Source organism: Diabrotica undecimpunctata, chromosome 11, assembly GCF_040954645.1.
Source record: "Diabrotica undecimpunctata isolate CICGRU chromosome 11, icDiaUnde3, whole genome shotgun sequence".
Taxonomy (NCBI): domain Eukaryota; kingdom Metazoa; phylum Arthropoda; class Insecta; order Coleoptera; family Chrysomelidae; genus Diabrotica; species Diabrotica undecimpunctata.
The window spans coordinates 32530162-32553487 of NC_092813.1; the positions used below are offsets into that span (position 1 = coordinate 32530162).

At 31.8% G+C, this 23326-nt stretch overlaps 1 protein-coding gene across 1 annotated transcript; it reads left to right on the plus strand.

The window, feature by feature from the left end:
* Positions 1–20322: 20322 nt before the first annotated feature.
* On the plus strand, positions 20323–21684 carry LOC140452860 (uncharacterized). Its single transcript, XM_072547193.1, has one exon. The coding sequence runs from the start codon at positions 20323–20325 to the stop codon at positions 21682–21684; it is 1362 nt and encodes a 453-aa protein (XP_072403294.1).
* The last annotated feature ends 1642 nt before the right edge of the window (positions 21685–23326 follow it).

The following is a 23326-nucleotide window of genomic DNA, read 5'->3' on the forward strand; positions in this document are numbered from 1 at the left end:
TATCTTTTAGAACCTTCAAATATCTGTATAAAATTTTTACGTGAAACCAATTTTTTCCCAGATGGACCTTTGTACCGGATACTACATACATTCGATAATATTTGAAAAAAGTAATTTTAAATTAAAATAATGTTACTTCCATAATAAATAAATGGTTTTTTACAGATGGCCGGAAATATTTGTTGTTATTACAAATGTGGTTTATTACCATACAATATTCATGGATTAAGAATGTTCAGATTTCCGACAAAAATCCTTCGGCTTGTCAAAGATGGATATTACACTCTGGTAAGTAAATAGAAACTTTTTTTATATTCTTTTATTTTACACCGTTTCCGTTACGTAATTAACTTGAAAAAATGTTTAATTTTTTTTTCATTCATCATTTTTTATTATCGCCAGGGTGCACGCGTCATATTCGAGATGCATTAATTTGAATTTTACGTTTTCGTTGGTATTATAATTATGATATAATAAACTTCGGAAAAACAAATTAGTGAATAAATATTAAGTTAATAAACATAAACAAAGTATTAGATATTTAAATATGTATTTCTTTAGCTATTTTTAGTTATTGTATTGAAAAGTAGAAATAAGTTCATCTTTATCGGAGAACTAATTTATACAAAGGTCCATCTGGGAAAAAATTATTGGTTTCACGTAAAAATTTTATACAGATATTTGAAGGTTCTAAAAGATATATGAGGGTTAGTTAATAATAAATCTGTGAAGACATGCAGGTGATTTTGGCTATAAATGTTTTTTATCCAGTTAGAGAAAAATAGTTAAAATAAAAATTGTAGATTCAAAAAGTTCTTCCATTTGTGAGTTTCTAAATTAAAATATATAAAGAATTCACCAAAATAGTTGCAAAAAACCCTTGATTTTGCAGAAATTTATAAATTTTAATAACTTTGTTTTTGCATAATGGTATGTAATGTAACTAATAAAAATAGTAAGGATTTGTTTATCGTAGAAAGCGATTATGTAAATAACTTTTTGTTGACCTATCCCAGTTTAAGAAAAAATTATGTTTTACGTGCCACAGAAGCCAAGATATTGCAAATTCTGCAATCGCGCTTCATTTTGAAAAAGTTCAAATCTAAAAAAAAACCGAGCTCAAATGGTTCTCCATTCTACTTTTCCGAAGCGGAATTTTACGAATACCATCATTTTAACGGGTTATAAATTTTTACTTCTTTACCGCATATACCATTATGTAAGTTGGAACGCACAATTCAGATCTTCATTTAGGGTCCCTTCAATTTTCAGCTCTTACTGTTAATAGACAATGGAAGTATGATTTTAAGAATAAAATTCTTTGGTTTTAAATATAAAATGCTCTCTTGCCTAGTAATGGTCATAGAAGATTCTGTTTTTTTTAGAAAGTGTGTTTTTCACCAGTTTTTCATAAGCCTCTAAATAAGTTTGTGGCATAAACGATATCAACGTTATTATAAATGTTTATAAACAGATTAAATAACCTATAAACTATTTGCTCTGATTGATATTTAGCGCAATTTAATAACTTATTAATTTCCATAATTTCAAGGAGCTATGTTACATGTCCTTGCCCAAAAAAGAGTTATTATAATTTATAAATAACTGCAAAAATAAGGTTTTTTTTGCAATTATTTCGGTTAATAGTTTCATGTATTTTAATTTGGATACTGTGATGATTTTATTTCAATGTCTATTTAATTTATAATGTCTTGTTCTTATCTTAATTCATTAAAAAGCACAATAACTGATATTAGTTTATTTATCACTAAATATACATAATTTATTAAAAAACGAACGTAACATTTTATCGCAAGCGTGTCTTCCGAATTAACTGTTTTTTATTCTCCAAAAAGTCCTGTTATATATTTACTACTGTTAGACCAGAAACTTCTACGGCCTTCTCGAGTAGACAGAGCGGCGAATTGTTCTCAAAACCGGTATGGTTAAATCGGCTTGTCTCCAGAAGGTTCGAATTGTTGTTTTTATTACAAGGGGGGACCCATCGTGTGTCAGGTAGGCATTACCTAAAAAATACGTGAATGAATGAAAATATTAGTAATAAATATATTTACGGTTTTGGGTCAGAATTTATCGTAACAATACTCTCAAAAATTACATAACTTTTTATGATCTACAACTCTAAAAAAGCTGAAAAAATCTTAAACAGGTATTTAAAGTCTCTAAAAGGTATATGAGGGGTAGCTGATGACAATTATGTGAAGACTTCAGCTAATTTTGCTTTGCTTTTTTATTAAACAATCGTAAAAAGTGAAAAAAGTTTATGCGCATAAAACGTTTCTTATTCATGTTAGAGATATATGGTTAAAATAAAAGTTATAGATCATAAAATGTTCTCTAATATTGATATTTTTATAATTAAAATACATAAAGAATTGACCGAGATAATTTCAAAACCCTTATTTTTAAAGTAAAATTTATAAATGTTAATATAAATATAAATCTAAATAACTTTCTTTTCTGCATAACGATATGTAATAACTATTTAAAATTATGGCAGTTAATGAGTTTTTAAAGTGTGCTAAATATCATACAGAACGACCATACCGTTTATGAGTTATTCAATTTGTTTATCCAGGAGACCGATTATTTAAACAACTGTACTTGTCCAAACAGTCACTCTAGGGTTATTTTGTAAATAGATATCAATTTTCATGGCTTCGTTTTAAATTATTAAAAAAAAACATCAAGATTATATTAAATTTGTTTTTAAAAATCAGTTTGAAGAATAACAAATTTTTAGCATATAAAAATTTCTAATAACTTTGACTTTTTTATGTCATACACTTGTATGTAGGCTCAATATAAAGCTAATAAAAAAAAACATTTAAAAAAAACCAAAACCTTCTATGGCCCAGAGGAAATCAAATAGCATTTTTTTTTCTTATTTAAGAAATTGCCAATATTTTCATTGTTTATTAACATTAAGAGCTGAAAATTGAACACATTGTAAAATAATATCTAAATTTTATAATTCGATTTATAAATGGCATACACAGTGAAGAAGTAAATTAGTTTTAAAACATTAAAATAATGGTACTCGTAAAATATCGCTACAGAAAAATGCAAGGGAGATTTGTCCGCTGCAATTTCTCAGCTTGTTTCTTGTTATTGGTTATGGAAATTTCTGTTTTTTTTTTTAATTGTGCTTTTACACCAGCTTTTTATTGAGCCTACGTACAGCCGTATGACATGAAAAATATCAAAAGTAGTATAAATGTTTAGAAGCTAAAAAGCACTTTTTCAAACTGTTTTTTTTTTTTTTTTTAATATGTTGAAGTTTATAAATAAAGCTTCAAATAATCGATTCAAAAAACGTCAAATAACTGTCAAAGGTTAAACACCCTTTTTAAAGTTCCTCACGGATTTTAAAGATTTAAACAGTGTTAAACAGATAAAGTAATTCATCGACGAGTTAACAATACGAAGCGAAGTTCTCTAATCACAATGTGATAAGAAAACGAGTATCAAATTTGGTTTTATATTTCAATAGTCGAATTTAATTGCGTCTATATTGGTGTAATTAAAGAAAACCAGTGAAAATCCCAAGAAATAGGTGAGATCCTTTTTTCCTTTCTTTCCAGTTTGGAAGAGGGTCCATTAGGTACTCACATTTAGGTATTGTGTTACGGTCTGGGTAACCAGGACTACACATCATGAACAGCAATTAAATATTTACATTTACACAAAACAACTTCAATTCCAACCCAAAATCATATGTCGTTGACGCAGTCTCTAGACCTCCTTCCCGTTCGTTTTCTAAAAGGGAACAAGTTATTGTCATGCACTCCATTTTGAATACTGTTTTATTTAAATATATTAAAGAAATTGGTGAAATAGTTTATCCAAAAAATATTACTTTTACATCTCGCATTTCAAATAATCGAATCTGCATTTTCCTCACTTCTACCGACATCGTTGATCAACTAATACACCGAACGTCATAATTAATTCCACCGTCATCTTTATCTGCAGGCTTCTTTCTGCGACCAAAAGAATCCTTATTTCAAATGTATCTCCTTTCATCCCGCATTCCTAATCGAGCAGTCCCTAAAAAATACGGAACATCAGATGATCAATAGGCATATATCATGAGTTTTCCTAGGGTAACATTTGAAATAGCTGACAAGGTGAACTTCGAAGTGCAATCTTCTCTGTTAATTAACCATGAAAATACATCCTTTAAAATATTTTTATTCTCTGACAGACTATTGTGTTTTCTTTGTAAGCTTACGGGTCGTACCGTGGAGTCTGATTGCAAAGTCTCCAGTTGACCAGATCAGACACTCATTGCAGCTAATGCTCCTCCCTCTTCTTCATTTTCAGCTGACTCTAAAGAGTCCTTAATCCTGAATCCTTAACTTCATCAAAAGAATTTCTATCTTCGGAAATTGAGTCCATCTCCGTTAACTGCATACCCATCCTGGCTGCCATTATGGATTTATCCATCTCTCGTCGTACTAATTCAAAGACCATGTTGGCAGTAGTACAAAAAAGGGGACACTTCAATGACAGTTCTCATGATACTCCTACCATCTATCTTTATCCGGTATTCTTGCTCTATTAAGTTCTTTTCCTCCTTCGACATTTTCAATGCCACCGAAACCAGCCAAAAAATGTCCAAATCTAATCTTTGATTGGATTACTCGATGAAACCTTATTATATTTCCGCTATAGAAATGATTTACAAAGATAATCCGACTAATTTTACACTCAATTCCACGCAACTTATTACATTTCTTGAGAACTCTTTTGTATGTATCACCCCACTACAAGAAGCTTAAAAATCCTCCAACATAGATGGTATTCAAAAGGACTTATTGCAGCTCTACATAGGTACAAGGAAAAGATCACTAAAAAACCGTATCACTAGAATCTTAAAAAAGTTAAAAGAACCGCCTATCTCCAACTTACAAGAGTATATATAAGTGCATCCTCTGATAAATCTTCTGATGTCAAATCTAATCACAGCATACATGATGAAGAGAATTTCTCTCTTTCTCTCGCATTTATTCATTTTTTCTGCTTTCTGTATATTTTTACTTCATCTTTTGCCAAATACAGACACGATATTTAATTAAGTAAGAAAACTTTATGTACATCAAATACTAGCCCAAGTCCAGTTTGGAAAAAAAATTGTATTCAAAAAAAATAACCTTAAAATATCCAATCTCTTTTTTAATCGAAAGGTTATCCTTGACAATTAAGAGACAGCCAAGATTCTGGCAGAAAATTTAAAATAAAAGTTTTGCAACAAATCTGGACCTAACTATATATACTCTTTTCTTCCTTCGCCCTTTCATTATTCATCCTCAGTTTCACAACAAGATACCAATCATCCGAACTCTCTTATAAACTATTTCGAACTAAAAGCTGCACTCAAATCCTATAAAAACACAAAAATTAGGGTTTTCTAGAATTATCTTGAAAAATTTCTCGAAAATTCCTTAGGCACCAACGAACCTCTAAATGAAGCCAGTAAATTTACCACTGACATACCGCTGACAATCGTTAATGAAAGATCTTGCCCTAATCTATACTAAGATAAAAGAAAAATCATTACAAAAAAAAAATTTTGTTAAAATCCTTTATAAAAGGTACATAAATTAAAAAACCCAAACGGGCTATGTCATGAAGACAAATTGTTTTCGGAATCCATATTCCATCATCAGTGTCTAGGTGTACATTTTTTGAGCCACTAAATATCTGGGTAAAAACCCGATAAAAGTTATATGTTACAATTTAGTTTACATTATTTAGTTTTATATTTTAGGATGTTAAAGTTACCAGTGGATATGATAACTCCACTCTCATTTATAAAAAAAACTGTTTCACAAATCCAAGGCAATAAAACTAACCTTCATCCTATGAATTTATTCATCCTTCATTCCTATATCCTAACTGTTTCTCCTATCATCTTCTTCAACAACACAGTTATCTCTGACAGTCAATTCATTTCTGACACACTCGCTAATGGGGTTGAAGACAGATTCAATCAAAGTAATATGGCTTTTACTCCCAGTTCTTTACGCGCTCAATCTTTCTCCACCATCTCGTCAACTCCACACGATGTCAAGTTTATGAACGGCTTGTTTACCCTAAATAAACTAAAATTTACCTTGTTTTCATTTACAAAATCTGCTGATGATCCCGATGATATCACTTATATATTTTTAAAAAATCTCTCTAATACATCTCTCTCCAAACTTCTCGAAATTTATAACCTTATCTAGAACACACAAAAATTCCCAGATGTTTGGCGCAATTCTATAATCATTCCAATTAAAAAACCTGACCAGCCCTCTATAACTCCAATATCTTTCGTCTGATTTCTCTAACTTGTATTACCTGCAAACTTCTTGAAACAATGATCAATGAAATACTCATGTGGTTCGTTAAACAGTATAATATTATTCCCGACGCTCAATCCGGCTTCCGACGTAATCGGTCTACTATTGATAACTTTTTTATTTTTCAAACACACATTTCTTAAGCAATCTATAATCAACAAGATGTCGTAGCAACTATATTTAACGTTGAAGGGGCATTTTATTCAATCTCCAGAAAAGCAGTCATTGACAAAAACTCCCACTATAATTTAAATGGTAATATTTTCTCATTTGTAAAAAAATATCTAATTGAAAGAATCTTTAAAGTCCTTGCCAAGGGTACACTTTTTCGATCTCTTCCTCAAAATTAAGGTGCCCCTTTAGAATCTGCATTAAGTTTAACTTTATTCATTCTTGCCATCAACGAAATTTGCCTCCCATCAAATATGTTCAATACGCTGATGACCTAATCATTTACTGCCATCTTAAATATGTCCCATCCTCATATAAACTTATACAAAGTGTAGTAAATCTACTTCAAGATAGATTTAACAAACTAGGATTATCACTCTCTGAGAGCAAAACCAAATGAATAAAATTTTCCATAGGGATTTTTACTCCCTTACCCCAAATTTTATTTAACAATTCTCTACTTTCTGGTGTTAATTATTGTAAAATTCTCGGTTTTATGTTTGACTCCAGATTAAATTGAAAAAATCGAATCTCTGAACTTAAAATCAATTGTTTTAAAAGGTTGAACATTCTTAAACCCTCAGTCATCTTCAATGGGGTGCCAATAAAACTACTTCTAGGTCTGAGCGCTTTTCGCTTTAGTCCTATTGAGAGTGTATACCGTGAATCTAATGAACTTTCTCCTACCCTAAGACGATAATCACTTCTACTTTCGTATGCTGCATCAACATCTGCAAATCCATGTAATCTTGTTCATTCCCTAATTGCCACAATGCCGTCTTCTTCCACTAACAATAACCAACACCTTATCATAAAACCTATACCTCAATTAATTTGTCCACTACTTAAAAATATTGACCTTTTTCTGACTAGTTTATTTTCTCTACCTTAACTTCCCCTCTGGGCTAAAGATATCCCTTCAATATATACCTCACTCACTATTTTTAACAAACTTGAATCTTCTAACCTTCTTATAAAGAAAGCATTTTTAGAATTTAATTCTCTATACAGATGCTTCTAAAACTACCACTGGTATTGGTTGTGCAGTAACCACTAAACATGAACTTGTAAGATCATCTCGGATCTACCCTTAATATGCAACGTTTGCACAGGTGAACTATATAGTATTGTGTTGGCTTTTAAATGCATCTCACATCAAAACAGACATATTGCCATTTGTTCAGATTATATTTCATATATCCATTTAGTCAATACAATTTTCACTGAGCACCTATTAGTTCAAAACATTCATGACATATACCAAAATCTCTCTGCTTACGATGTAACAGTCTCTCTCATATGGCTGCCTTCTCATACCGGAATTACTGGTAATAAAACAGCAGATCATTTTGCCAAAGAAGCTACCAACCATGGGGTGACTGAAGTCACTCCAATTCAACTAGCTAACGAATCTCGAAATTCGTTTTTAAAAAGGCGGTAGAGGATACTTGACAAAACTTAGAGCAAAAGAGCAAAACAACTTTTCATAAACTTCAATCTTTTATTGGTCATCTCTCCCTAGACTTCATAACTAGAAGAGAAGCATCGACTATTACAACTACGAATCAACCATACCAAACTTACCAACTGCAAACAATTCACCAACCTGTATAAAGCACTGGATTTGAAACCTACTCTAAGGAACTAGAGAATTGTCTACCTCTTCCTCAACTGTAAATTGTATATGTTGATTATGATACTTGAAAATGTTGACTATTTCAATAATTTTGTGTTTAGGAAGTGCCAAAACTAAATCATCTACATATCTTTAAAAAAAGGAATGAAAAAAGTGCAATTGTTGATACAATCACTGATAACATCATCCTTGATATAGCTACTTAGAATGGGTGAAAGACTAGATCCCATACCCATACCCATACTACCAAAAAAATTAAAAATATGTTGGCATAACTGCCAAGTTATTTATATTTTGAATACAGAACTTAAATTGTTTTTTTACTTTATTGTGCAGAAAATTGCCTTTTTTTTTCAGTTGTGTTAATAATAATATTGTTGTAGGTAATGCTGCATTGGAAAGTCTGGAGCTACCCGATTTAAAAAAAAATTTCTATGCAGTAAGCATTTTGACCAAAACTATCTAAATGCAAACCAAAAAAATATAGTGAGGTAGAAGAGGAAGGTTTGTTAACGACACCACGCGTTTTTCATACGTTTTCGATAGCAAAACAACCATCCACGGTGCCAATAGTGTTTCGCACTACATACATTGCTTATTTTAGTTCATGAAAACAATGTTACAATCAATTTTTATTACTAATTGTATCTCTATCACTTATTATATATTATTATATATTATATATATTATATATTATATATATTATTAATGAAATAATTTAAAATTATTTCATTAATAAACAGCTCATTCATTTAAACTTCTCATTCATGTAAACAGAAATACAAAACTGGTGTTTATATTATAAAATACATAAATAAATAAAATAAAGGATACTATTTATTAAAGTGTTGTTAATTATTATTCCTTTTATCCCAACACATAGATTAATTTGTCCCTAAATATGTGTTGCCTCTTGTTGTGGCATATCGATGTGTTTATTTGTTTCAAAACCATTATCAAAAAACCATACCCATAAATTTACTATATTTTCAAACGTCATTTTAAAGATTAAAAGATTGAAAATTTAATTTTCTCAAAACATACATAAAACCATTGTTTAAAAAGATTTTCTTTTTTAAACAATGATAAAACTTAAATCTTGACTAAAAAATAAACCTCCGCATGAGTGTTCTAAGACGATAGCAATTGAGTGTATTTCAATTAAATATTGAATCCTTTTCTAGCAAATCATATAACCAAAATAAATATCTGATAAACTAATAAAAATTTAAATTTACCTACTTTATTTAAATAGATTACTAACCGATTTAGATTTAGCAAGTCTCAAAGTATAAAAACAATTTGAAATATTCTCTCGAAATAGTCAAGTTATCTTTCACTAGACGCATACAACGATAATAACAATAAGTATTTTATTAAAGTCTTATATTTTCTTCACAATCTGGCATCCGTGTACAGGTTTGCCTTAGTCATGAGACAGGTAAAAATATACTCGAATAGAATCCTGCCGAGAATTAAGTTTCTGTTAATAGTTTTTTAAATTTATGACTAGAGGCCGCCATATGACGGCAGAGTAAAAGTCAAACGTTTGTTCCATAAGGATTGTCTAACTAGTCCTATTTAAACAATGGTTTAGTCCTTAACTTTTTCACATAGCACCATCTAGTATAATGTATATCACACAAACAATGGTATATTAAAATCTATTGAGACAGAAAGAGTGGTGACATCTAGTGACTGTCTCAATTAGAATCAAACAAATTTATACATTACGTTGGCTAACTAGTCCTATTTAAACAATGCTAAAAGTGAAGTTACTATCAACTAGTCGTAATAATTGTTTAAACAAATGATTCATTCGTAAAAAGTCAACATATTTAACCCTTAAGTATTATTAACATCTTAAATCAATGGCGTAAACACTAATTAACCGCCTCACAGACGGGTTTGACATTTTAGTGGATATTTTATTTTGTTAAATATTTTAAAGCAAAAAAATATTGCGATGACTTACTGAAAGTATTATTTATTTAAAAAAACACAATAATTAATATGGTTTATCTGTAATTATTAAAATAAAAAACATTATAACAAGAATGGATCGATTTTTTGTGTACACTTTTACGCCTGAAAAAAGTGTGATAAAAATAAAACAAATTAAAGAATCTTGATAAAAATTTATAATCGGGTTAAGCAACGAGTACGAAACATTAAAATATTAGGATTTTTAAAAACTGTTATAAGGACTGTTATAAACTGTTATAGGACAAAAAAAAAACGTGTAGCGCACTCCAAACAAATCTTTTTCGCACATTCCAATCAAATTGGTTTTTGACAATTAAAGCATACATAAGCTGTTCTTCTTTTCTTTTTATTGTGACAGTCAGAACAGTCCTTTTTTTTCTAATTTTTCAACTCTTACTTCTTAACGCCGTTGAGGTTCATCTATACCCAGTATCTCGCATATGCTCAACTTTCAACTCAAAAGAACTTTCTAATCTTCTGTTTATTTGAGGTTGGATAAGTTGAAATGCCAGTTTTTCAATAAAACTGGGCCTTTCTAAATGAGTATTATAAGAGTAAGATAAGGTTTGACACAACCGTCTTATACAGTTACTTATAGATATACACATTGACAATAAAGACTTAAAAATAATAACTCATCTCTGCTTTAACCAAACAGCAAAAGTCAGGGTAGGCAAAGAACTTTCGGAGGAAGTAGAGATAAAAAGAGGCGTAAGGCAAGGTTGCATACTCTCCCCCTTATTGCTCAATCTTTATTTGGGAGAAATAATTAAAAAATCACTCGAAAATGTATCAATTAAAATAAAAGTCAACGGCAGACCCATCAATAATATCAGATATGCCGATGATAATATACTAATTGCAGAAAATATACAAGATCTACAAACACTTTTAGATAATGTAGTAAATGCTAGTGAGGAAAGCGGACTAACGCTTAATGCTAATAAAACAAAATTTATGACAATTTCCAAAACACAACAACAAGACATTTTTGTTTTGCGAGTGAATAAAAACGTTAAAGATAATATTTCAACTTTGTAAAAATTTATAAATGAAAATGAATAAATTGAAATAAGTTTAAGGACGCTACTATACTCCTGTATTAATGTATGAATGAAAATATTGAAATCTCTAAATGTATTATAACAGTAAAATACGTGATTTTAAAAATAAATATTTTCCACTGAATTAAATCAAATACAAAATATACCCTTTTACGAACATAAAGATTAAAATGAGTAATAGGAAATTACTTATGCACTAACCTTGACTTTGACGAAAGATTATACCTGCCTTGAGGGGTGTTAGATAAAGGTCGGGTAAAATTTGACTGAAAGTATATTATAAGGGGTTGCTCGAAAGTTTTAACACCTAAAATTCAAAGAATTTTAGCTTATGTGTTAAGGTTTATAAAAAACTCTAGGTCTAAAGAGTTAACGAAAACAGAATCCTTACTCCACAAGAAACAAATTCTTCACTTATACCGATTATTCGGTTCAGCTGGATGTTTTTTCTGATATTTTCCTTAAGATTGATCAAAATCAGTTATTGCCAAAACCTTTTCGTCAATTAACACCATTTGTGGATCCAGATAATTTACTGAGGGATTTCGTCTTTGCTGATTTTCGACACAATAAGTCTCCGAATCGTCGAATTAGTCTTTATTTGCAAAAAGTTCCAGAAACAGGTGTAATATTACTTGTTCAGGATCAAAAGGTAATGGTATAATAAAATATTTTCGGTCTTTTATAATTTTACTGGATACAATATTAAGTTTTCAGTTACTGTATTCTACATTTTCCTTAAAGATAACGTTCATTATTTTCTCGTGAAGTTCCTCAAGTTTATTTTGCCAGAAAATGGTAAAGATATTTTTATGAGATTTATCTAGGAATTCCGTATTCGACGTTTCAATTTTAGAATAATCGATTACTGTAGATCTATACAAGTCGAACAACTTATCAAGTTCGTATCTTAGTGTCATATCCTTTCTATATTTTCTCCATTGTCGTGTTTTTCGTTTTCGTCTGTCTCCGTTTCGTCTATATTCGATGCAAGTAACGATAATTTGATTGAAAGTTTGCACACTCTTGAAAGTTAATTACCTTAAGGGTTATTAGTGGATATAACAAATACATGAAATATTACATTAAATAAAGTTGAATAACTTGATGTCTTTTAAATAGCTTAACACTGTCCAAATTATTTTGGTGAGAACTCTCTTGAGATTATCATTTGTGAATCCGTGGGATCTTCTTTTTTCCTTGAACTGAGGAAAATCAAGCAGGATGTGTTTCACAGTCAGTGGGTTAGAGCAGCTGTAGCAGATAGGTAGTGGTTCTTTTGTTATTAGGTATTTGTGTGTTAAGGCAGTATGGCCAATTCTTAAACGATTAATAATGACTTGGTTTCTTCTGTTTAAAGAGTCTCCAGAACATCAGTTATTTTTGGGCAAATTACATTTAATTTAGTACCTAATTTTTCCCAATAATTTTGCCAAGTAATAATACAGTGGATTTTAAACAGGTTTTTTAGATCGGTGTACGGATATGTCTTTAATTTTGCAGGTTGTTTTGAGTTCATTAGACTTTTGTTAGCCAGTTGGTTTGCTTTTTCATTTCCGTAAATACCTGTATGTGAAGGTACCCAAATAAAAGCCGCTTCCGTTCCTAATAATCGAAATTTTTCTAGTTCGTTTTTTATACTCTGTATAATAGGGTTGTTGGTATATATTTGTTTTAGTTCCAGTAATGCACTTAATGAGTCTATTACGATAATGCACTTCATCGTTCTACTCTTTTCGAAAAAGATTAGGGCTTCCAAAATAGCTGTAGCCTCACCTGTTAGTAGACTGCAGTTGGTTGGTATCGATATGCTATAAGAATTTTCTTTACTGTAGTAGACAGCAGCGTGATCATTTGGAGTTTTAGAGGCATCGGTAAAGATTTGCAAATAATTAGGATAGTGGTCTAGAATTTCCATGAATAGAGATTTAATTATTGTGGAATTTGTAGTTGATTTGGGATACTTGGTAAGTGTTACATCAATAGTTAATGGGTGGCTTGTCCATGGGCGATAGTTTGCATTTATATTTAGCGATACATTGCGAGTTATTACTATCATAGTAAATATCGTGTCAACTAAAATAGTACATAAACATACTGTGGCTTTTAAATCTTCATATATCTAAATAAGTTAAAAGAATTTAAATATTTTATTTTATTTGGAAGTGTATTAAAAAAATTTGGTCCGAGGTAAGTAAAACATTTTAATCATATTATGTGTTTAAAACATAAAAAAATATTTGTTTGAGAAATGAACAAAATTAGGTATTTAGAAATAAATTTTACAGGATAATACCATGATACTATAACAAACAAGGTATGCTCACTTGCCGTTCTAATTTTAATCGACTTTGCGCATGACGTAATAGCGAGACAAAGCCAGGGGACTTGTGTGGATCTTATTTTAATGATGCATCATATGGCAACGTTGTTCCATTACTGTAATAAACAACTTCGAAACTTAAACTGTTAACGGTAAGTATACCTCGAATCTTGCACTAAGAAGTCATAACAAGTTACTTTCTGTGAAAACGTGGTTTGAAAATTAATTAGTAATTTGTAAAATTAATTAAAGAAATATATGAATCTTCGATTTTATTGTGTGTATTACAAACAAAATACATATTGCTACAAAACATAAATTAAATATAAAAGACCAGTAAAATGTAAATAATTTGAAATATAAGGAAAAGGTGGTCATACTTTAGACTTTATGAATATCATTTAGACATTTATTTTAAAATCTTCGTGATTTTTCTCTTGCGGATATTATAATTATCTTTAATATTTTTATTTAGAATTAGTGTTTTAAAATACATTTTACATATAAAGAAAAAGTAATTTTACATCTTCGCAACATTTACATATTTTGCAGCATCTATTAGGTTTTTTAAATAATTTTTAGTTATTTTTAATTTGTTACCATTATAACTACTAAAAATATGTTCCACTACATTTAGTTCAGTTAGTACATAAATTCCAGTGTTGGTTTGAGTAAACCACCCTCAGAAACGTGGTTTACCCAAGTAAACGATTTATCGTTAGCGTCCGGAATATATCCAAGTATTTCTTTTTTTTTTGTAACATAAATGCAATGAAACCTGCTAAAGTTTCCAATCCGTCCCATTTCAGGTCTTTTATATTTGAATTAATAAAATCTTGATGACTGTCAATTTAATCTTCAGGGTTAATTTCTGTGTCACCACTAGGAATGTTTAGCGAGGAAAAGATCTCTTCAGTGACAATTTCATAATTAATTATACTATTAGTAGTAATATTCCACTATAGTTTTTTTAAACAATAGTCAGCTTCTGTAAAATGTTTTTATCGTATTGTCGCGGTTTCTACATTAAATTTGTCTCGCTAAAAACACCTGAAGACTCATACTTTACGCATTTGTTTGTCTCTAGGAAACACAAATAAACGACACTTCGAAAAAGAGTTACTTTTTTTAATATAATTGTTTAAACAACCCACCACTGCGCAATACAACATGGCAACCAAATAATTAGGTGATATTAACACAGTAAACTGAATGTTTTCACCACAAAATTTATGTAACAATATAATATACAAAGTCTTTACTACATCAATGAATAAATAAAAATCTTATTTACTACGTTTCAGAGCACACAGGATAGCAACAGCTAGAGCATTTAACTTGGCATCATTAAAGTTGTCTCGGGCTTACATCACAGGTGTGCGAGAGAGATGCAAGAACATGCGCGTTGACTTATCTTGTTATGTTATAGTATCCTGGAATAATGCATACATACGTTTTTTGACTATTTGACACTTGGCACCTAACATACTGACACTATGAAAACTGTTAAAAATAAATGGAGAAATAATGTAGAAAAACCTGAACTCATAGTATAATATTGGACTACTTTAAAAGTAATTATTTTTTCTTTCAAGATAATGTACCATTTCATATATCTAAAACTGCATAGAAAAGAGTTATAGAACAATTTTTGCGCAAAAATAGGAAAAATGGACCAACACTGGTGTTGGAGAACAATAATCTCCAACCAAATAATTCTATTTCAAAACAAAATAAAAATATTTCCGCCGCATCGGTTACCTAAATAAATCCCTTGTCTGCATTGACTTATTTCTTAGAATGTTAATCTCCGCCGATATTGACCGGTAGATCCTTCAAAATGCATAGACAAGTATTTCGGAGGGGCTAGGGGAAGCCAGTGAATTAGTGATCGTCGTAGGGCTTAGACCTACTTTTTAAGTTTCGGAGAGTTTTTCTCCACGTTCGCAATCGCAAGTTACGCAATATATCGGGAACCCGTAATGTGAAGTGTTATGGTGTTTTCGTTTGTAAACTGTAATTTTCTAATTAGGTTCCTTACGATTAGTTATTCACTCACAGTTTATAAGTTTCTATTTCTTGTCCTTTTTTTCAATTACAGTTCTAGCTAAACAAGTTATGGTTTTATTTCACTCTATCAATCTATTCAACAGGCCAGACTAAATCACATTTAAGAGTCCACTTAAGTTTCTATTACTGAGCATTCGAAGGCTATCGGAACAATTGGACTTACAGCAAGTACAAACCGCTGAAAGAGACACTGTTAGCAAACAAGACTCTCTCTGAAGGGATGTTGAAAACCGGCATCCCTCCATTTGTTCACTTCGAGCCGGATTTTGATCCTACTAGCCGACTTTCTGGCCTAAAAACGTTTAATTTAAGTTTCTGTAATTCTGTGCTTTAAAAAAGACAGTAAAAGTTTCGTGTGTTTCGGATATTCTCGTCGATAGACAATAATTCCTAGAGACATAGTGAGTGCGTTATTTATTCTACGGACAAATAAACATTAGATAAACAAAACAGTGATAGTTCAAAGAAAACCAGTGATTACTTCAAGAAATGCTGTTCCAGGACTAGCTGATTCCAGAGAGGGATAGGCAGCCCACATTCAAGTACTAAGAACCCAGGGGTGACGTACAAATCAAACTTTTTTATATAAATTCAAAAAGTTATTTCAAAAATCTAGTGCAAATTACTGTTCTTATAAAGTCAAACATTGTTAAAGAACTATTCAGGGTTAAATTTTTAGTTTAGCTTATTGCATGCTTGTTAAAATTCAAAATTAATAATTCAGAATTAATTAATTCAAAAAATAAATAATAATTTCATTTAAAAATAAACAAATTAAAGTTATTACAATGAGCAATAAAGGTTTAAATAAATTAACAAAAAAGAAGCATTCTATACTAGATTCTGTTGGTAGAATTCAAGCGTGGCTAGAAATAAACCACGACTCGGAAAAAGATGTTTTCTCATTTAAAACACGAGAAGATAGGTTAAGAGACCTTTTCTCTGACTTCAACAGGGTACAGGATGAAACTGAATTCCTGGACGATTCTCAAGAGTCTGATCATGCTTTGTTTGAAGAAAATTATTTTGCTACGCTTGTACGCTTTCAAAAATTCAAAACTCGATTAAATCATTGGAAATTACCAATATAGGGAGCGCTAATAAACAAATGGCCGTAAAACTCCCAGAAATCAGTATAAACAAATTTTCTGGACACGTAAGTGATTTTGAAAGCTTCTATGAACTATTCGACACACTGCTAATAAAAAAATCAGTCCCTTTCTGATATCCAAAGATTTCTTTACTTAAAAAGTTACCTACAGGGTGATTCTCTAAAATTGGTGGATTCTTTGAAAGTCGCCAATGAAAATTTTTCAATTGCTTTGGATATTCTAAAAAACCGCTATCAAAATAAGGTCACAATGATAAATTCTTATTTAACAGAAATTCTAGACATTCCTACACTGAGAAACAGCTCACCGCAGATCCTCAGAAATTTTCTAACAACTGTAACAAAAAATATGCAACTGCTAAAAAATTTGCAATTTTCAAGTTCAGAGCTCATTGATATAATTTTAGTTTTTTTGCTACAAAGCAAATTAGACTTTTCAACAAGGAGACTTTTTAAAACTGAGCGAAATCATATAGATGTATCAAATTTAGATGCTTTTCTTAAATTTCTAGAAAAAAAGTGCATTGTTCTAGAAAGTATGGAAAATACAAATCCTAGGCAAACCAAAAACGTACAAGTTTCACATCATGCATACAGTAATAATACATCAGAGCATTCAAAAAAAAAGTAATATTTCAAATAATTTAGTTTCTGACTTTTATTGTATTTACTGGAAAAAACAATAACATAAAATTTATAAATGTCAATTTTTCAAAAACATTCAGCATGATGACAAAATTAAATTCGTAAATTCAAAAGGTCTCTGCGTAAACTGCTTATGTAGGCATAATTATAAAAACTGCTCCTCAAAACATGGATGCACCATATGTAAAAAGCGCCATAACACTGTTCTTCACATTTCGGGTAAAGATTATACTTTTTCTACGACCCATAACAATGAAAGTCCGTCAACTTCTACAAATTCAAACAATTACAAACGCGAACATTCGTCTAATTTAAATTTTCAAGGTCCTTCAGTTCAAGGGCAAGAACCTCTTACAAATTCTTTTTCTGCTTTGTCCGTAAAAAATTCAAACATACTTCTCGCTATGGCCAAAGTCACCATTTTCGACAAAAACAGGAGCCCTTTAACGGCCCGATTGTTACTCGATACAGGAAATCAGAATAGCTTTTGTACCCGGTGTCTCGCTGATAGGCTGGGCTATAAGCCGTATGAAATTTCTCTAAATATCTTTGGCATAGGTCAAAATAATTTGGTTTCAAAAAAGATGGTCAACATAAAAATGCATTCTAACTACAATAAAAAGTCTTTCAAAATTTCATGTGCTATCTTAGAAAATATTACTTGCAATCGTCCACAGTTTCGCATTCTTACAAAACAGTTACCAATTCCAGGGGACGTTTTTCTCGCCGATGATTCCTTTCACAAACCTAGTCAAATAGACATCTTGGTTGGGGCAGACTTGTACTACGACCTAATTCTTCCGGAAATAATTCCTCTTGGCTCCAGGCTTCCAATCTTGCAGGCTTCGCATCTGGGGTACCTAATTGCCGGCGTGATAGCTCCTCACTTGACTGCACCCACATTAGCAAACAATGTTTCTGGATAGGTTGCTCTACTTTCTACGTGTAGCACGGATGAGATACTCACAAAATTTTGGAACAAGGAAGAACTTTCTCAAAAACCTATTCTGTCGGAAGCTGACGAGCTGGCCGAACAAATATTCCAAACTACAACAAAGATCCTTGAAAATGGACGCTTTGAAGTAGATATTCCATTAAAAAGTGCACAAGAACACCAATTACTGGGTGATTCATTTTCCATAGCCAAACGGCGTTTTCTCTTGCTTGAAAATAAATTCCAAAAAAATAAAAAATTATTTTTCGAGTACAAAAACTTCATTGACACATATATTTCTTCAGGGCATGCTGAATATGTACCGCTTTCGTTCGTGAATAAAAATTGGGACAAAAAATATTTTATTTCACATTTGTGTGTCATCAACGAACAAAATAAAAGTACAACTTTGCGCGTCGTCATGGATGCTAGTTGTAAAAGCTCTACAGGAAAAAGTCTGAACGATTTTTCATTAAAAGGGTATCAGGTGCAACCTGATCTATTCGATATTCTGGTTCGTTTCAGGCAATACAAATTCATATTTTCCTGTGATATTCAAAAAATGTTTCGACAGACGTGGATCAACAAAGATCAACGCTTTCTACAAAATATTCTGTGGAGGGACGATACTCACGATTCCATAAGATGTATTCAACTTAATACTGTTACATATGGGACGAACAGCGCCCCATTTCTTGCAACGAGAGTCTTGCAAGAGATTTCAAATAAAAATAAAATTCAATTCCCATTGGCCTCACATTTTCTCGAAACCCAGTTCTACGTAGATGATGGTTTATGTGGGTCAAATAATATTGAAGAATTGCTCGAAATATTTCAGCAATTAAATTTTGTTCTAAACCGCCATGGTTTTACATTAAATAAATTTCATTCAAATTCATCCATATTCCTACAAAAAATCAATCCAAAACATTCAAAAAATACTACTCAGGAATATGACCTAAATTTAGATTCTACTTCCAGCAAAGTTCTAGGCCTAAAATGGGACCCTGCGGAAGACCAAATAACAATTTCCGTCCCCGAAAATAATTTCTGCCCCCCAGTAACAAAAAGAAAAATCCTGTCTGCATTAGCACAATGTTTCGACCCAATGGGACTTATCAATCTATTCATTGTTAAGGGCAAAATGCTTATGTAAAAACTCTATCTGCAAAAAATTTACTGGGATACAGAAATTTTGGACAAAAATATTCTAAACGATTGGAACAAGTTTCTACAGGACTTGTCACTATTAAAAAATTTAAAAATTCCTCGTTTCTACTTTTCTGAAAAAGTAATTCTAAAGGTTGAGCTTCATGGATTTTCAGACAGCAGCTTGGCAGCTTATGGCGCATGCGTATACCTGAGAACTTTCTATGCCGATAAGACCATATCCTGTGCGTTAGTTTCTTCCAAATCAAGGATAACTCCGTTAAAGACGGTAACACTTCCTAGGCTTGAGCTGTGCGCAATGGTTCTCCTTTCAAAACTTGTTTCAAAAATAATTTCTATCTTTGAAAATCATCCTGTAAAATTTCATTTAGTCACCCTCTGGTCAGACTCCCAGGTAGCTCTGTCGTGGTGTAAAAGTCACTCAAGTCGGTGGTCGGTTTTCGTGGGTTACCGGGTAGCACTTGTCCAAGAGTTGACTCAAAACTTTACATGGCTTCACATAAAGTCTGCACAAAATGCCGCAGTCCTTCTTTCTCGAGGAATGTCTGGTTCTGAAATTCTCAATAGCCATTTTTGGTGGCAAGGCCCTAAATGCTTACGAGATAAAAATTTCAATGTTTCCAATCTAGCAAATGACAAAGTTCTCGAAAACCTGCCCGAGGAACGAAAAATAAGCCTCGTGGTAAATTCTAACGTAGAAAACTTCTGGATGAGCATTTTTTTACTTTTCTCAAATATTTCAAGCTTAAAACGTACAGTAGCGTACGTATTTTGGTTTATTTCTAATTGTAAAAAACAAAAAATTTCTGAACCCCTTTCTGTGGCGGAGTTAAATTATGCTATGGATTTCATCATCAAACAAATTCAGGGTGATGCATTCTCAAAAGAAATTGCGGAGCTTAAAAGTAACAAATTTATTTCAAATAAAAACATCGTTTCACTAAAACCATTTGTAGATTCTTCTAATTTTCTCAGAGTTGGAGGCAGACTTACAAACTGTCCCGACATAGACTATTTGCAAAAACATCCGATACTATTTCCATCCAAGAATCATACCGTCAATCTTATCATCAAAAATGAGCATATCAGATTGGGACATGCTGGTGCTCAAACAGTTCTCTCAAACCTTCGGTTGAAATTCTGGCCTCTCAATGGTCTAAAGGAAGCAAAACGAATTATTCGCAACTGCACCACATGTTTCCGATTTTCGTGTACTCCTGCACAACAGCTAATGGGTAACTTACCTGAAGATAGGTTGTCCATTACAACAAGACCTTTTCAAAAAATAGGTGTAGATTATGGTGGACCCTTTCTGTTAAAATCTTCTTCACTCCGAAAAGCGCCAAAAGTCAAGGCATACATAGCCATTTTCGTGTGCATGGTGACCAAAGCTGTGCACATTGAGGTTGTTTCTGATCTAACAACTTCTTCCTTTCTATTAACACTCAAAAGGTTCATCTCTCGACGTGGTAACCCAACCGTCATTTACAGTGACAATGCCACATGTTTTTCTGGTGCAAGAAACCAACTCTACCACTTATACAAATTCTTTAAAAATAAGTCAAATTCTCAAACCATTGTGGAATATCTGTCTGAAAATCAAATCTCATGGAAGTTTATTTCCCCTAGATCTCCTCATTGGGCTGGGATCTGGGAAGCTTCAGTAAAAAGCGCTAAATATCATATGCGTAGACTAATAGGATCTTCTTCTTTCACTTTCGAACAGTTTTATACTGTCATGGTTCAAATTAAAGCTGTGATGAATTCAAGGCCTATCTGTACCATGTCCAGCGACCCTTCTGATTACACTTTTCTCAGTCCTGGGCACTTTATAATAGGCTTCAGCCTGACTGCGCATCCTGAGCAAAACTTAGAAAAAATCCCGGAAAATAAACTATCCGCGTTTCAACAAATTGCAAAAGTACAACAAAGTTTCTGGAAAAAGTGGTCTGTTGACTACTTAAACCGCTTAGAAAACTCTCCAAAATGGTCCCGACCAAGGGATAACATAAAAGTCAATGACTTAGATCTTCTTAGAGAGGACGATGTACCTCCTCTAAAATGGCCTCTAGCACGGGTAGTTGATACAATGCCCGGTCAAGATGGCAAAGTCAGAGTGGTCAAGTTAAAGACCATCAATGGTCAATTTACAAGGGCAATCTCTAAAATTTCGGTTCTCCCTAGGCAAGATAAAGAAGAGTAGGTTAGACCACAAGGCTCCAACGCCGGGGGGAATGTTGGAGAACAATAATCTCCAACCAAATAATTCTATTTCAAAACAAAATAAAAATATTTCCGCCGCATCGGTTACCTAAATAAATCCCTTGTCTGCATTGACTTATTTTTTAGAATGTTAATCTCCGCCCATATTGACCTTAAACCGGTAGATCCTTCAAAATGCATAGACAAGTATTTCGGAGGGGCTAGGGGAAGCCAGTGAATTAGCGATCGTCGTAGGGCTTAGACCTACTTTTCAAGTTTCGGAGAGTTTTTCTCCACGTTCGCAATCGCAAGTTACGCAATATATCGGGAACCCGTAATGTGAAGTGTTATGGTGTTTTCGTTCGTAAACTGTAATTTTCTAATTAGGTTTCTTACCATTAGTTATTCACTCACAGTTTATAAGTTTCTATTTCTTGTCCTTTTTTTCAATTACAGTTCTAGCTAAACAAGTTATTGTTTTATTTCACTCTATCAATCTATTCAACAGGCCAGACTAAATCACATTTAAGAGTCCACTTAAGTTTCTATTACTGAGCATTAGAAGGCTAGCGGAACAATTGGACTTACAGCAAGTACAATCCGCTGAAAGAGACACTGTTAGCAAACAAGACTCTCTCTGAAGGGATGTTGAAAACCGGCATCCCTCCAACTGGTGTGACTGAAGTAAAAAAAGTTTATTTTGCATTTTAAACTTATCACGTGTATATGTGTAGCATATATCAACACAGCGTTTTTTAAAACATAACCCTAATTTGTTAAATTCTTGGCTGTTAAATTTTAGTTAAAGTTGGTTTGATATACGTGTCATAAAATAATTAATATCTACATTTTGGTTATTGTTAGATGAAAACGCAAATACTTCTTTGATGTACTCTTTCTGGTGTGGTGACTGGGGCCAATGACTGCACCAGTTACCTACATGTTAACATTTTTTGGTTCTCAGCATCAAATTATTTTACCCGATTTGTAGCTGTTGTTGCTCAAATGAAAACCCTATTCATTACTTTATCATTCATAACAAACAAACGAAATATTATGTAATTTCAGACTTGCTACCGTAAACAGGGAAACAACGAAACACAACTTTGTTAAATCTGGAATAAAAAATTAGCATAAAGTGATTTATGGCAAAAGTTATGGATTAAATATTCATTCGCAACAGTTATTACCAATTAAATGATATATTTTTTCTCAACTCTACTTCCAATTTGTATCTTTCTTTTATATTTACCCTAGATCTAAAATTTTTCTAACGTCCCTTGAAAACTCTTAAAATTTATAAAATTTAATATTAAACAAACAGTTAGCTTTAAAAAAATACATAATACTAAAATTATCACAGTTTATGATATTTCATTAAATTAATTAAAAAAAAAACAAAAAAGATTGACAATAGTAGGATTCGAACCCACTCTTGACTGTTAAAATGTTGAGCGTAGTGAGCGCGTTGGTGCTTATCTTATAAACCGTCGACACTGTTTTCATTCGGTTTAGTACATATTATATCACGTAATGTTTATATTCATCGTTGGTACTGATATCAAGGGATAATAATAATTATTACGCGTACTAACTAGTTATAGGAATATATTACAATAAATATATACACACCCTCTGGTATC

Bases quoted from the DNA above. Each gene is read 5' to 3' on its own strand.
- LOC140452860 (XM_072547193.1), top strand. From the start codon at position 20,323: ATGGATTTCATCATCAAACAAATTCAGGGTGATGCATTCTCAAAAGAA.